Source organism: Electrona antarctica (genome assembly GCF_951216825.1).
Source record: "Electrona antarctica genome assembly, chromosome: 13".
NCBI lineage: Eukaryota > Metazoa > Chordata > Actinopteri > Myctophiformes > Myctophidae > Electrona > Electrona antarctica.
This window is the reverse complement of record NC_136794.1, coordinates 13,390,685-13,403,325: the sequence shown is the minus strand read 5'-3', so window position 1 is coordinate 13,403,325 and position 12,641 is coordinate 13,390,685. Positions and strand designations below refer to the sequence as shown.

The 12,641-nt window shown below is 40.1% G+C and overlaps 2 protein-coding genes across 6 annotated transcripts; both read right to left on the bottom strand.

Annotated features, from left to right (window-relative positions):
• Window positions 1-1,396, bottom strand: LOC306934843 (gamma-crystallin M3-like; the record flags this gene model as incomplete). The annotated part of the gene is made up of 3 exons (XM_079517652.1): window positions 1-273; window positions 983-1,225; window positions 1,385-1,396. 3 exons carry the CDS (start codon window positions 1,394-1,396, stop codon window positions 1-3), a joined length of 528 nt encoding a protein of 175 aa, XP_079373778.1.
• Window positions 1,397-2,378: 982 nt separating this feature from the next.
• LOC306935925 (gamma-crystallin M2-like) lies at window positions 2,379-11,757 on the bottom strand. Of its 5 annotated transcripts, XM_079519284.1 has the most exons (10): window positions 11,632-11,757; window positions 11,130-11,200; window positions 10,930-11,011; window positions 10,563-10,645; window positions 10,379-10,469; window positions 8,720-8,797; window positions 7,441-7,528; window positions 6,246-6,355; window positions 5,852-5,948; window positions 3,427-3,518 (listed from the first exon to the last, which is right to left on the bottom strand). In XM_079519284.1, exons 2-9 carry the CDS (start codon window positions 11,177-11,179, stop codon window positions 5,880-5,882), a joined length of 651 nt encoding a protein of 216 aa, XP_079375410.1. In that variant the 5' UTR covers window positions 11,180-11,200; window positions 11,632-11,757; the 3' UTR covers window positions 3,427-3,518; window positions 5,852-5,879. The 5 variants fall into 5 exon arrangements, with proteins under 5 accessions (XP_079375412.1, XP_079375413.1, XP_079375410.1 ...); XM_079519283.1 differs by lacking the exon at window positions 3,427-3,518 and having other exon boundaries at window positions 4,470-5,948; XM_079519285.1 differs by lacking the exon at window positions 3,427-3,518 and having other exon boundaries at window positions 4,470-5,943.
• Between the last annotated feature and the right edge of the window lie 884 nt (window positions 11,758-12,641).

Genomic DNA, 12,641 nt, shown 5'->3' with positions numbered 1-12,641 from the left:
TTAGAGATCCATGATGCGTCTGATGGATCCAATCCTGGGGCTCATGCCTCCCCAGTCGCTGTACCTCCTGTACTCGCCGGGCCTCATGTAAAAGTGACGGCCCCTGTAGTGTGGCTGCTCATACATCAGCCAGTGACCATCCATCACATTGCAGGAGTTGAAGTCAGACATGTTGAAGCGTCCCATGAGGTCGGGGCAGTCATCGTTCAGCTCACTCATCTGACCTCCCATGTCGAAACGGTCATACAGACGCATCTTGTAGTTACCACGGTGCTAAATGGGGACAGAGACAATAGGTTCAAACAGTTGTTAGGTGAACAATGGTATTTTGTGACAATGACATAGAAATCACTTTGTTGTCTCGGACAATAATGCATCTTTACTTGGAAATACATATGCATTTTGGTGGTATGCAACTTCTACTCTCCTAAACGTCTCACTTCAAATGTGTACTTCATTATATCATAATATGATAGTGTAATTCACTATCACATACAAAATTGCTGTGCTCCATGTAACATTGTTCTCTGAGATGAGAAACAGTTTCACATACAGTGGTATCAATTCAGGAGTTACAAAATAACACTTGCAGTAGCTGCTTTTAGTTTTGAAAGACTTAAAGATCAATGTGTTATGGAGCAGCCATTTTAATGTGCTTTCATAAATGAATGCCCTATTTTATACTTCATAAGACAATGTCACGCAGAAGTAGTGGAAGTCGACGATAAGTTCAAAACTTGTCTTATCGGAACATGTCAAAGGTTTTTGAAAGATCTTCACCTAAAATTATATGCCCAAAATAGGAATTATATAAATATTTATGTATTAACAAGATCTAGTGACTAAATAATAACTACATTGTATCTGATGGGACACAGATTTCTCTCTCTCTCTCTCTGGACATAGAATTTCCATTTCCTGAAAAATAACAGTTTTGGAAATAGGTCTCCAATCGACAGCAAAGACATATAGTAGGACCTACCATGGGGATCATGCGGCAGGACCTCACACAGTCACTCATGCCCATCATGCGCATGTAGTCGGCGTACTCTCCCTTCCTCATGAAGTACTGGTTTCCCATGTAGTTAGAACGGTCATAGATCATGAACATGCCACTCTCCACCCTGATGGACTGGCAGCGGTTAAACATGGAGTGCAGGTCAGCACAGTCACTCATGCACTCATGGTGACGGCCGCCAAAGTTCTTGTCCTCGTAGAAAATGATCTGATGGAGGGGAAAAGCAGTGGTTCACATTTAGCAGACAAGCAAATACAGGCCACAATTTAATCTATTTTGTCCAACACTCAGGATAAAAAGACACATTTGACAACAATGTGAGAAATAAAGTTATAGTATGGTGTCTTTGCTGGTTTAAACACAAACCTTTCCCATCATGGTTGCTGCCTGGTTGAGCTGCGCACTATGCGTTTGCCAACGAGATAGAGGTTACGTTTATATATAGTTCCGGCTGGGGATACCAACTGAATGTGTAGGTATTCAAATCAGGCCTGCTGTCAGCAGAAACATTACAGAAGTCTTCCCAATCCTGTTGACATAGTTTACCAGCACAGGCACAATTCAGCTTCCAGCAAGAACCACAGCATTGACAGGTGCTAGAAAGCGCAGCGTCACAGGGGCATTGTCATTCATCTTGTGTTGAATATGAAAGTGAATTTCAATCAATTATTATAAATATACATGAACAACTATTGTGCGTTCCTTTTTCAATCATTCATGATATTCATCTAATTCTTTAGCACCTTTAAACATAATACATATGTGGGTGAGTGAATAGGAGTTTACTAAAGCTGCTTGTAATACTGTTTAACTGTTACATAATAATTCAAATAATTCTGGTATTTTTTTGTAGTCCCTTTTTTCGGAATAGGGACATTTAAAAAAACGTAATGGAATTGTTTCCCACAACTTGTGTCCCACAATTGTGACACTAAACTATCAATGAGTAAAACATGGACCAGGACTTAGACTATAAATCTATGAACATTAAAGGAATAATAATAATAAACACTATCAAATGACGAGGAATGGAAGGATAGAATGGAACAAAAGAATAGCATTTGCTAGTTTTACTATTTTGTCTGGTGTGACTATTTCTAACTCACAGTCTTCATAAACCAGTCAACTGAATTCAATCAACACCAAAATGTTTATTCACAAAAAGACAAAAAGTTTACACTTGATCCATTTATTAAAATCACTTTAAAATCATTCCATATTCAGGTCAATCCCTTTTGCATGGCCAAAATCAGACATTACTGTCTCGTTTTACATCATGTTATGTAGAAAGGCACATTCTTTTATCAACAGGCTACTGCCTGCTTGAATGTGCTTTTCAAGGAGGCAGAAGGTGTTTTAATTAGACAAGATGTCTAATTAAATTAATTCTGATACACAATCCAATTCAGTGATTAAAATTCCGTGATTCTACGGAAGGATCCAGTGGTGGCGCAGGTGGCTCCCCAGTCACTGAACTTGCGGTACTCGCCGGGCCTCATGAAATACTGCTGCCCGCGGTAGTTGGGGCGTTCATACAGGGTCCAGTAGCCCTCCAGGATGTTGCAGGAGAAGATGTCACGGGTGGGGAACTGGTCCTGAACAGACTCACAGTCGTCGCTGAACTCCATCATCTGACCTTGGAAGTTGGGACGCTCATAGATCCGCATGCGATACGGCCCTTCGCTGGTCTGTGAGGCACAAAGCAGTAAAGAACCACATTTTGATTGGTAGGCTACTATATAAAGCAAATTGTTGCTCTTTATTTATTCTTTTTAGACCTGCTATTTTCAGTATTTAAAAAAAAATTGTTTATTTGTTTAAGTGTACAACAACTCAGATAGTTTAACATAGGATATATATAATCAGGCCATAAATATTTAACCAATATTTAACTAATGAGAAGTATTAACAAGAGCTTGTGAAGAAAAATAACTACTACATTGGTTCACAAACATTATTTCTCCTGAAAAGTAACGGTATTGGACATAAAAGGTCTGTGATCTTTCCTCAGACTGGCAATTTACAATTGGAATTTCAGATAACTACTGATAACACAGCCAAATGGCTGATAACATAGTCATTAGACACATCTAAACAGCCATTTTTAGATGTGTCATTATTATTGTTATTATTGTTATTATTATTAGTATTATTAGAATCAGTAGTAGTAGTAGTAGTAGTAATATCCCAGACTTAAATGTACAGCAGTTTCCGTAGAACCCTAAGTGTGAAGGTACACATCACATAGGAGACTCACATAGGAGAAGGTACGACAGGAGCGAATGGAGTCATTGTAACCCATCCAGTGTTGGTACTCCGGGTACTCTCCCCTGGTCAGGACATACTGGTAGCCGGTGTAGTTGGGTCTCTCATACAGCACCCAGCAGCCACTCTCCACCCGGATGGAGTTGCATCGGCTGAAATGGGGGTGCATGTCAGGGCAGTCCGCGTCACACTCATAGGAGCGGCCTTGGAAGTTCCGGTCCTCAAAGAAGGTGATCTATGTGCAGGCAAACAGAGGGAAGCAGCAAACGATGAATGTATGAAACAATAATAATTTTATATTAATCAAAGATATTGATCTGTGCAGTGTAAATCAAGTATAACAGTGCCTCTGTTATATCAGATTTGTTTAGTCTTAGAACACCTTGCATTGTAGAAAGAATCACACACACACACACACACACACACACACACACACACACACACACACATACACACACACACACACGTCACACACACACACACACACACACACAGTCCCAGCCTAATGTTGTGAAAAAATCACACCCGTGTGAACTGAGTGGTGCAAGGTCTTATATAGCCTGATCAGCTGTGGTCTGACGTAATGTCAGTGACCATGGTAACCATGCTCACCTGTGCACGGACACGTACACAGGTACACAAACATAGATACAGACAAAGCTGGTTGTTGGAGTGGTTTGCGACACTCAATATAGTTGAGCTCTGGATGTCACCTAGTCTAGCCTAGTTTAAGGTTTATGAAATATTCATCAGCTATATTAATTTGTGATATCACAGGCATGTTCAGAAAGATCACAACACAATTGACATAATGTACGTTATTACTGTATGTCCTGCATAGATACATTTGGGGTTAAATGTTGCAGGGTTCTTCCAGCTATGTTTAGACTGTCTTATGAGACATGAGGTAGCCTAACAGATACAGAGAAACACAAAATCTAAGAATTGTCTTACCTTGCTAGTCATCCTGCAAAGAGTGCTGGAGCCAGTTCGTGATGGAAAATAGTGGTCTCACAATGCAGACCCAGAGCCACTCTATATAAACCTCAATCAAAGGGTTGGTATTTCCCACTCTATTTGTTATTTGAATGACCAGGGATTTCTGGTCCTGCTGCCAAAAGTCTTGATCCTGGCCATAGAGTTAAAACCCTGATTCATCAGTGCTAAAGTCTGAGTACGCACATTACTATCACACAATGCCCTTTTTATTGATATGGACATCAGAGAGAGAGAGAGAGACTGAGGTACATTTTATCCACTAATCCATCAAATTGAGATGAATCTTTCCACATGAAAAGTCAGAAGTCATCACAAAACAACATTGTCTTTAAAGGAGAATTCTATGCTAGAAGGCTGTCTTACCTTTATTTGTAGTTGTTACGTCCCCACCAAAGAGGTCCAGGTGTTATTTTGTGCAAAAGTGCATTATTGGCTATTTCCCCTAATATAAGCCCTCAATGGGGTTTGGGTTTTTGTGCTAATTCGCTTATTTCCATCGAAATAAGTAGTAAAGTGTGCCGCTCGGGATACTATTTACATTATGAAGAGAGGATATATACAAAAAATATTGATTTTTGAGTGATGGAAATACACCCCATAGCCCCATTCAATTCAATGCAATTCAATGCAATTCATTGAGGGCTTATGGTAGGGGAAATAGCCAATAATGCGCTTTTGCACAAAATAACACCTGGACCTCTTTGGTGGGGACGCAACAACTACAAATAAAGGTAAGAAAGCCTTCTAGCATGGAATTCTCCTTTAACTGCTTGTTGAAAGAGAAAGGGTGGGAAACAAATATACTAACAATTTAGCAGTAATGCTCTAATGAGCGACTTACAGTAAGCAAGGACAAGACATCAAATGCATAGAAATGGTCATCTAGGATCATAAGTAAACCAAGAACCTATCATCAGTCTATCAGTAGAATATCAAAATAAAATAAACAATCTGTACATTGAAACTATAAACACGTCTGTCTACGTAACATGCTATCTTAATTACATTTTTAGCCTGCAAGGTCTACGAGGCTAGGACAAGTGCTACGGGGGAAGCTTGGGAGTGAGTCTTCAGTTCTAATTGCAATATGGGGAGTTCAATCCATAGTTTGGGAGCCAGAAGGGAGAAGAGTCTGGGACGTGTTGGCAAACAACTAGAGAGGAACTAGCACTGTATCCATCAACAATCATCGCATTAATGGACATCAGTCCATATGACAATGACCATCATCAAACATATGAGACTCACAATCGTCACTTCTCTTTTTACCAAACTCGCCCATACATTTAAAGGATAAATTATACTTGATTACCACACCAACATTGCCAAACTATCTTATCATGGTATAACATTCCACATTGAAACTTTAGAAACAGCTGTGTCCAACTAATATTAATATGAAATATTGACTATTGAATATGAAACCGAAGGTTGCTTCACTTTCATATATCTTCAGCATTACGTGAATACAACCAAGATGGCTGAAAATAAATGTTAAAGACAATGAATGGGGTGTTGCACCATTGGAATGGGTTACAACTTCCCTGCGTGGTGGCATAATCATAGTACTTGCTGAGGGAGTATACAGATCATATCTTCAATCCTGCAGAGACTCTTGAGAACCCAGGTAGTGGTCTGTTACGTTGTCATGGCAATCGCCACTGTCCTGTGAGTGAGATAGTGTGGGAATAAAGATGTGTTTTGTGTGAGCAACACAAGGTGGCAGTAGAGGCTTTACATAACATTTCAGACCACTGACAACAGATCCACCCATGTCATCAGGCTCTTATAACAACATCCATTTATTTCCATAGCTAAGACCAATATCTCCTATTCACTATATCCTTCACCTACCAGACAATGTACATTTTATAACACATTAACAGTTAATGGTATCTGATCTTTACAGCCGCTATGAAAAAGGGGAGAGACCCTTCAAATCTAAAGTAGTTCTACTGCTCACACTGAGGAAGGATTGAGATGATGATGAGGATGAAGACTGCACTGGGGCATTACGTCCAGCAGGGGCGCTGGCCTTTTCTTTCTCAGAGAGCCACCGCTTCAATTTCTGACCTGTAAGAAAATAAGACAAATATGAGGCTCATGTCATGTTCATATACTGTGCACAACTATTGTATATAAAGGCCTAGATGGTAATACACAGTGCTTTAAGAATGTCTATGTGTCATACCATCAAAACATGTATGGACCAGAGCTACAAAAAAAATGCATCAACAGTTGATGTTTGATGTTCAAGGGACTTTTTGTTGTCCAACAAAACACACAAGTGGCTATATTCTTGGTGTATGAAAACGTTATTTTCACACTGGTCAGCTGTAGCAATTAGTCATGAAAGACAAATATTAAATAATACAAATCTAAAGCGGTTTATAACCCCTTATAGATAATGTCATAGCATAATTTATTATAGTCATGCCTATACTGGATCATTAGTGGTTTCTAAAGCCCTAGAGTACAGTTACAGTACAATGATGTGATTGTAATAACACATATAAGACCAAACAAAATGAGTTGGCAGATTATAGTCAACATTATAAGCAAAACAGGCTTGGTCATTCCTAGGCATTATAGAATAGAGATATTTTTCTAAGATCTTGGTTGGATGGGGGCCAAACAGAGTGTTAACCTAGTCACCTGTGGAGAACTGAGGGGGACAAATGTATTGGTTGACATTCTAACATATTTTAACATGCTTGTTGTCACAGTTGGGTGGAAACCTCAAATCGTATTTCCAAAACCGTTACTTTTTATGATTCAAATAAACGACAAAGTAGCAGATAGACATGTTCAAAACACGTCGTTTCGCACCACGGTTCGAGCTTGTGGATGGGCTACATGTGATGCTTTTGTGTAACGCTGTAGTATGATCAAGTAGGGCAAGTATGATCAAGTAGGGCATTCATTTGTGTAACGCTGTAGTATGATCAAGTAGGGCATTCATTTGTGTAACGCTGTAGTATGATCAAGTAGGGCATTCATTTGTGTAACGCTGTAGTATGATCAAGTAGGGCATTCATTTGTGTAACGCTGTAGTATGATCAAGTAGGGCATTCATTTGCAAAAGGTTAGAATATGGAGATAAGAGGTTTCTGCCCGACAGCTAAAGATAAATTGATGGTTTCTTTTACACAACTTACTGTGTTTCTTGGAGTGGTCGACAGCCTTGTAAGAGCCAAGCATGGCAAATGGGTGGTAGGATAAAGTAAAGGGATGCACAATGGCGCTCTAGGGGAGAAACCAAAATCATGTCAAAATCTTTCATAGTATGTCCTATTACAAAATAGGACATCAAGGTTAAAATAGTAAATTGAACATAGAGAGTTTTACTGTGTAGCAAAATTATGAATATCATGAACTGAAGCCGCTGATAAACCAAAGTATTGTGATTTAAAAGCCTTTAAGATAGCCATTTGTGCTGGTAATCCAGTCTGGCAGTGTGCCGCGGGTTCGACTCCCGATCCCGACGGCCTTTACTGCATGTCACCCCCCCATCTCTCTCCCCATTTCCTGTCAGCCTACTGTCCCTCCATAACAAATATAAAATAAAGGCGAAAGCCACAAAAAAAAAAGATTAAAAAAAAAAGAAGATAGCCATTTGTACTTCGCTCATATAGAGTCCTCACATGGATTTGAACACCTTTCTCCAAGTACTGTACACATGGAAGGATCTTGGGAGATGGAAGGAAGCAAACTCAGCTTAACCACAGCCACCTACGATGTTCCACACACGCCCAAGAACCTAAACCAGCAACCAACAATGCCCTATCTCCCTCAATGCCTAGCCCTATAGAGACTCAAACACCACCCCTTCTGTAAGTAAGAGCAGGACAACTCCCAGCAAAGCCATCTGCAAGAGTGGAAGCGACCCTCCTAGACACTGCCTGTGCCTGGAACTGGAGGATGCAGGTTGATTTAGACCAGAAACTCATATTTCCGCCGAGATCATTACAACTAACCTCAGGCCGGACCTGATCTTGTGAATCAACCTCACAGAAGTCGCTATTCATTAGAACTAACTGTACTGTGGGAGGCTGCAGTTGGTGAAGCATATGAATGCAAATGACTGAAGTACTCTGACATAGCAGCCGAGACAGAACAAGTGCAGCAGCTGGCTGTGGATCATGAGAAAGGACCCGTCCCCAAATAGGCTGCAAAATGACCAGAGGTAAAAGCAGAATGGGGCACACCTGGGACGACAGGTGTCGCCGTTGAGCCCAGTGGAGGTGTCGTATAGGCCTATCAACGAAACACCAATGATGGAGGGTTCCCACCTGAAGACCAGTACAGTGAATCATTTACCCCTGCCCCACTCAATACTAAGGGCTGATTAATCGAAGGGATTGTACTATCAAGTACTATGAGCTCAACTCTGACTGATATACAGTAGAAGTTAATTCACACATTTTTACAGTGTACCTTGGAATGCTGGTTGGGGTGTGAAGCAGATGGTTTGCATCTATAGAGAGATAGGATTTCCTTCACCGGTAGGCCATTCTAGAAGAACAAGTGTGAAGGTTAGAGGGGCAATACATGTATAATCATACCTGCCAGAGCTCACATTTTAGCTCAGTGGTAAAAATGTGGTGCAGGAGACCAGCGTTCAAATTTGGGGTAAAACAGAAAGTAATATTTTCTCTTCTCCTCGTTGATTAAAAATCTAGCATCCGTGTTCTGTTCAGTATAATTTTGAGTGTTTTTTGCTTATGGCATGCTAAAAAGAAAGAAAGACAAAAAACAAAGGTCAAGGGGAGAAGAAATGAAAGCAATATGATTTTGTTGTCTTTAAAACTCAAAATGGATCCTATCCCTGATAATTCCAGAGATTGGAAACACTTGTTTTTGGCAACCAGCCTGACATCTATCCATCAAATCAAACTTTATTTCTAGAGCACATTTACAAAGACCAGAGGTCAACCAAAGTGCTGTACAAGATCAGATATACAGAGAAACAAGAAACAACAACAACAAAGTAAACACAAGTTAATTTGGTCAAACAATTTAGTCAATCAAGTCATCCATGAACCAAGTGTAGTGGGTTGAACTTGACAGGTTGCCCCTAGCAACGCCACGCCCCCCTCATCATCAGGCTAATTAATAGGAGCTGTGCGTGGCGGGCGTGTGTGTGTGTCTCTTTTGGCGGGTCACATGGTATAGGCTGTCTTGGGGTTTTCTATCTAGTATAGTGCATGTTACTTTAGCTTGCATTTTATTATGAAACCGTGTGTGTGTGTGTGTGTGTGTGTGTGTGTGTCTCTTTTGGCGGGTCACATGGTATAGGCTGTCTTGGGGTTTTCTATCTAGTATAGTGCATGTTACTTTAGCTTGCATTTTATTATGAAACCGTGTGTGTGTGTGTGTGTGTGTGTGTCTCTTTTGGCGGGTCACATGGTATAGGCTGTCTTGGGGTTTTCTATCTAGTATAGTGCATGTTACTTTAGCTTGCATTTTATTGTGAAACCGTGTGTGTGTGTCTCTTTTGGCGGGTCACATGGTATAGGCTGTCTTGGGGTTTTCTATCTAGTATAGTGCATGTTACTTTAGCTTGCATTTTATTGTGAAACCGTGTGTGTGTGTGTGTGTCTCTTTTGTCTTGTCTTGCAGTGCGAGTGACTAGTGTGTTCTTTGAGGTGTGTGCTCTTTGGTGGCGTTAACCTGACCCTCTTTTTCTAGTGAATTAAGCATCTAATTCTGCCTTGATTTATTAAATAAAACAATATGCACTTTAAACTGGAACTGTATACACGTCTCTGCTCCTCTTCTTATCGCCGCCCAGTGGGCTTGCAATCTGTATTGTGTATTATCATATATTCTCTGGGTGAACTTCCCAGAGTGGCGTAGTCTGGCTCTGTTTCCGGGCCTTAGTGCCCACTGCCCAGGTCACACAAGGATCAAAGGATGACTTGGTCCATATTCTGGGAACTCGGATTAGTCCATGGATAACTTGATTTGCAGACAAACAATTTATTGACCTGGTCTCTCTTTAAAATAGATCTTTGATCACAATGGATTATGGAACTACCTAGTTAAATTAAACGTTAAATTAATAAATTGCATTACATTAAGTAAATTACTTACCAGGATGATCCCTGCAAAGGAGGACAGGATCATAGCTTCTCTCTCTAGGTGGTTGGGGTACTGCTCACTTCCAAAGCCACTTGCTGCTCTACTGTGGAAGCATAGGGGACAGACATTTCATTACCATTTTGAAAAACATTTTTAGAAGTTTTAACATGTTTTGGGCTGCTAGTAAGTAACTTACATAATGTGTCTGTCCAGCATGTCTTGCCCTTCATGCTTACCCAACCACCAAAGAGCAATACCAATGGCAAGGTCATAATGAGCCTATAAAAAAACAGACATTATAAACAGACACACAAATATCTGCAGGAAATTCTTAAGACCAATGGGCCATTGTCCAAAAATATTCAATATAAATGTACAAAGTCGTTTTAAGCCTGATTTAAATAACCAATCTGCTATTTTCTGTGTAGAACACGCATTAGAAGTCACTGTCAAATGTAAGCTCTACTTATTCCTCCTTGAATGAATGAATGAGGAGAAAAGGTGAATTGATGGCCTCATAAGTCATAACCATCTACAAATGAATTCAGCTCCTGACTTCTCACCAGGTCATCCAGCACTGTTGACGTCTCCTTCCCTTTGGGATCAAAAGCATTCTCTCGCATTTTCTGTCCAATGTAGTTATCCCTGTTCAAACAGCAATATAGGTGCATGAGTAGAGTACACTTACTTAGTCTTAGCCTATAAAGACAAATCATACAAATATTATTTTCAAACAATCTTTTTGACTTAATCATCAACTCACAGAAGAGCCTGGACATCTTTCCTCAATCGCTTTGTCTCCATTTTATGCATGAAATATTTATCCAGTGTATGCTGCAAATAACACATTATTCATTATTAGTGTGAGGACAGTATACTACTAGGCCTACTGTGGTAATAACCAAAAGCCCATGAACTAATATATATACCGGAATTATAAGGCAGGACGGCTATAGCCATTGTTACAAACAAAGGGTTAATTTACAACTAAGGACGCAGTGCAGTGTAGTTAGGGCATGATGAACCTGACACCACTTTCAGCTTACTTGACTACAAGGAGGCACACTTCACAACAACATCCTGCATGTCGCACCAGACTGAATCGTGTCTTAATTGATGAATTTATGAACTTGCTATAATTGGTTAAATATTAGGCCTAGGCCTACATGTTGACATACAAGCCTTGCACTCTGGTCTCACTGTTGCATAACATTTTCCTGAAAACAGCTGTTATAAAGATGAGATACCCGAGTCTTGTTACTCACCACAGTTGTGTGTATGACCAGGAACTCTTGCACCACCAGTCCGTTAAAAGAATTTCACATCACACAGAAAATCCACAATTGACTTGCTTGCTATGCTTCATTGCTGAAGGTGGGCAGCAGCTTTGAAAGGTTATCTGGAGCCAAGAGAGCAGACTTCTCAGGTGAGTGGCACTTAATAATTTACAGCTAACCTCCCCTCAGACTGATAATTAGCCTATCAGTACCAACAAGAGAAAACAAAGAGGAGCGCTCGTCATCAGAAAACACATGTATATTTCATTTGATGCAAAATGGATCAGTTCTCTCTCTGACCGGGGCTTGATATGATGATAATGATGGAGAGAATGATAATGTAAAAATACAATAGGGTGCCCTCCTTTGGTGATACGGAGCAAAGCATACAGTGGTTCTCATTACCAACCAACCAACCAACCCCTGTCCCTTGAGCAGTAATTAAGAATAAAATCTTATGCCGTTTGGATGGATGATGCATTCATGCATAACAACTACAAATGTTTCAGTGACAGTAAGTTGGATTTACTTTTGCCAATAAATGATTGAGTACTAAGACCTCAATAATACAACATATTATAATATTATATCAGATTCACATCACACAAAACAATGCTTCATCCTGATTTAACTTGTTGCTGCTTTACCAAGGAACATCAAAGTGAAATCACACATAATATACCATCAACTTCTATAATGCAGCTAAATAGCTAAGCTAACACCTGCAGAAACTCACCTGAGTTTGGTAGGATGGAGACTTCCGCTTCCACACAGACTTGTTAAAAGCTTTTTTCACCATCCTGGTGAAACACTGACGACTCTATACTCATCCGATTTGGGTATGTACCCATTCTGTTAATAAATACTTCAATCAATCAAAAGACTTCTTGTCTGAGTGGCTCTGCACTGGCTCATCATTAGGCCTATATGTTCTCATCATAAGACCAAATTACTGAAGGTCAAGTCTCCAGGTTTTCTTAATATGTAGGACACGGATT

Coding starts and splice junctions, on each gene's coding strand:
- LOC306935925 (XM_079519284.1), bottom strand. CDS start 11,179: ATGCATAAAATGGAGACAAAGCGATTGAGGAAAGATGTCCAGGCTCTT. Junction 10,646..10,929: donor CAACAGTGCTGGATGACCTG/GTGAGAAGTCAG, acceptor GTTTTTTTATAG/GCTCATTATGACCTTGCCAT. Junction 10,470..10,562: donor ATGCTGGACAGACACATTAT/GTAAGTTACTTA, acceptor ATGCTTCCACAG/TAGAGCAGCAAGTGGCTTTG.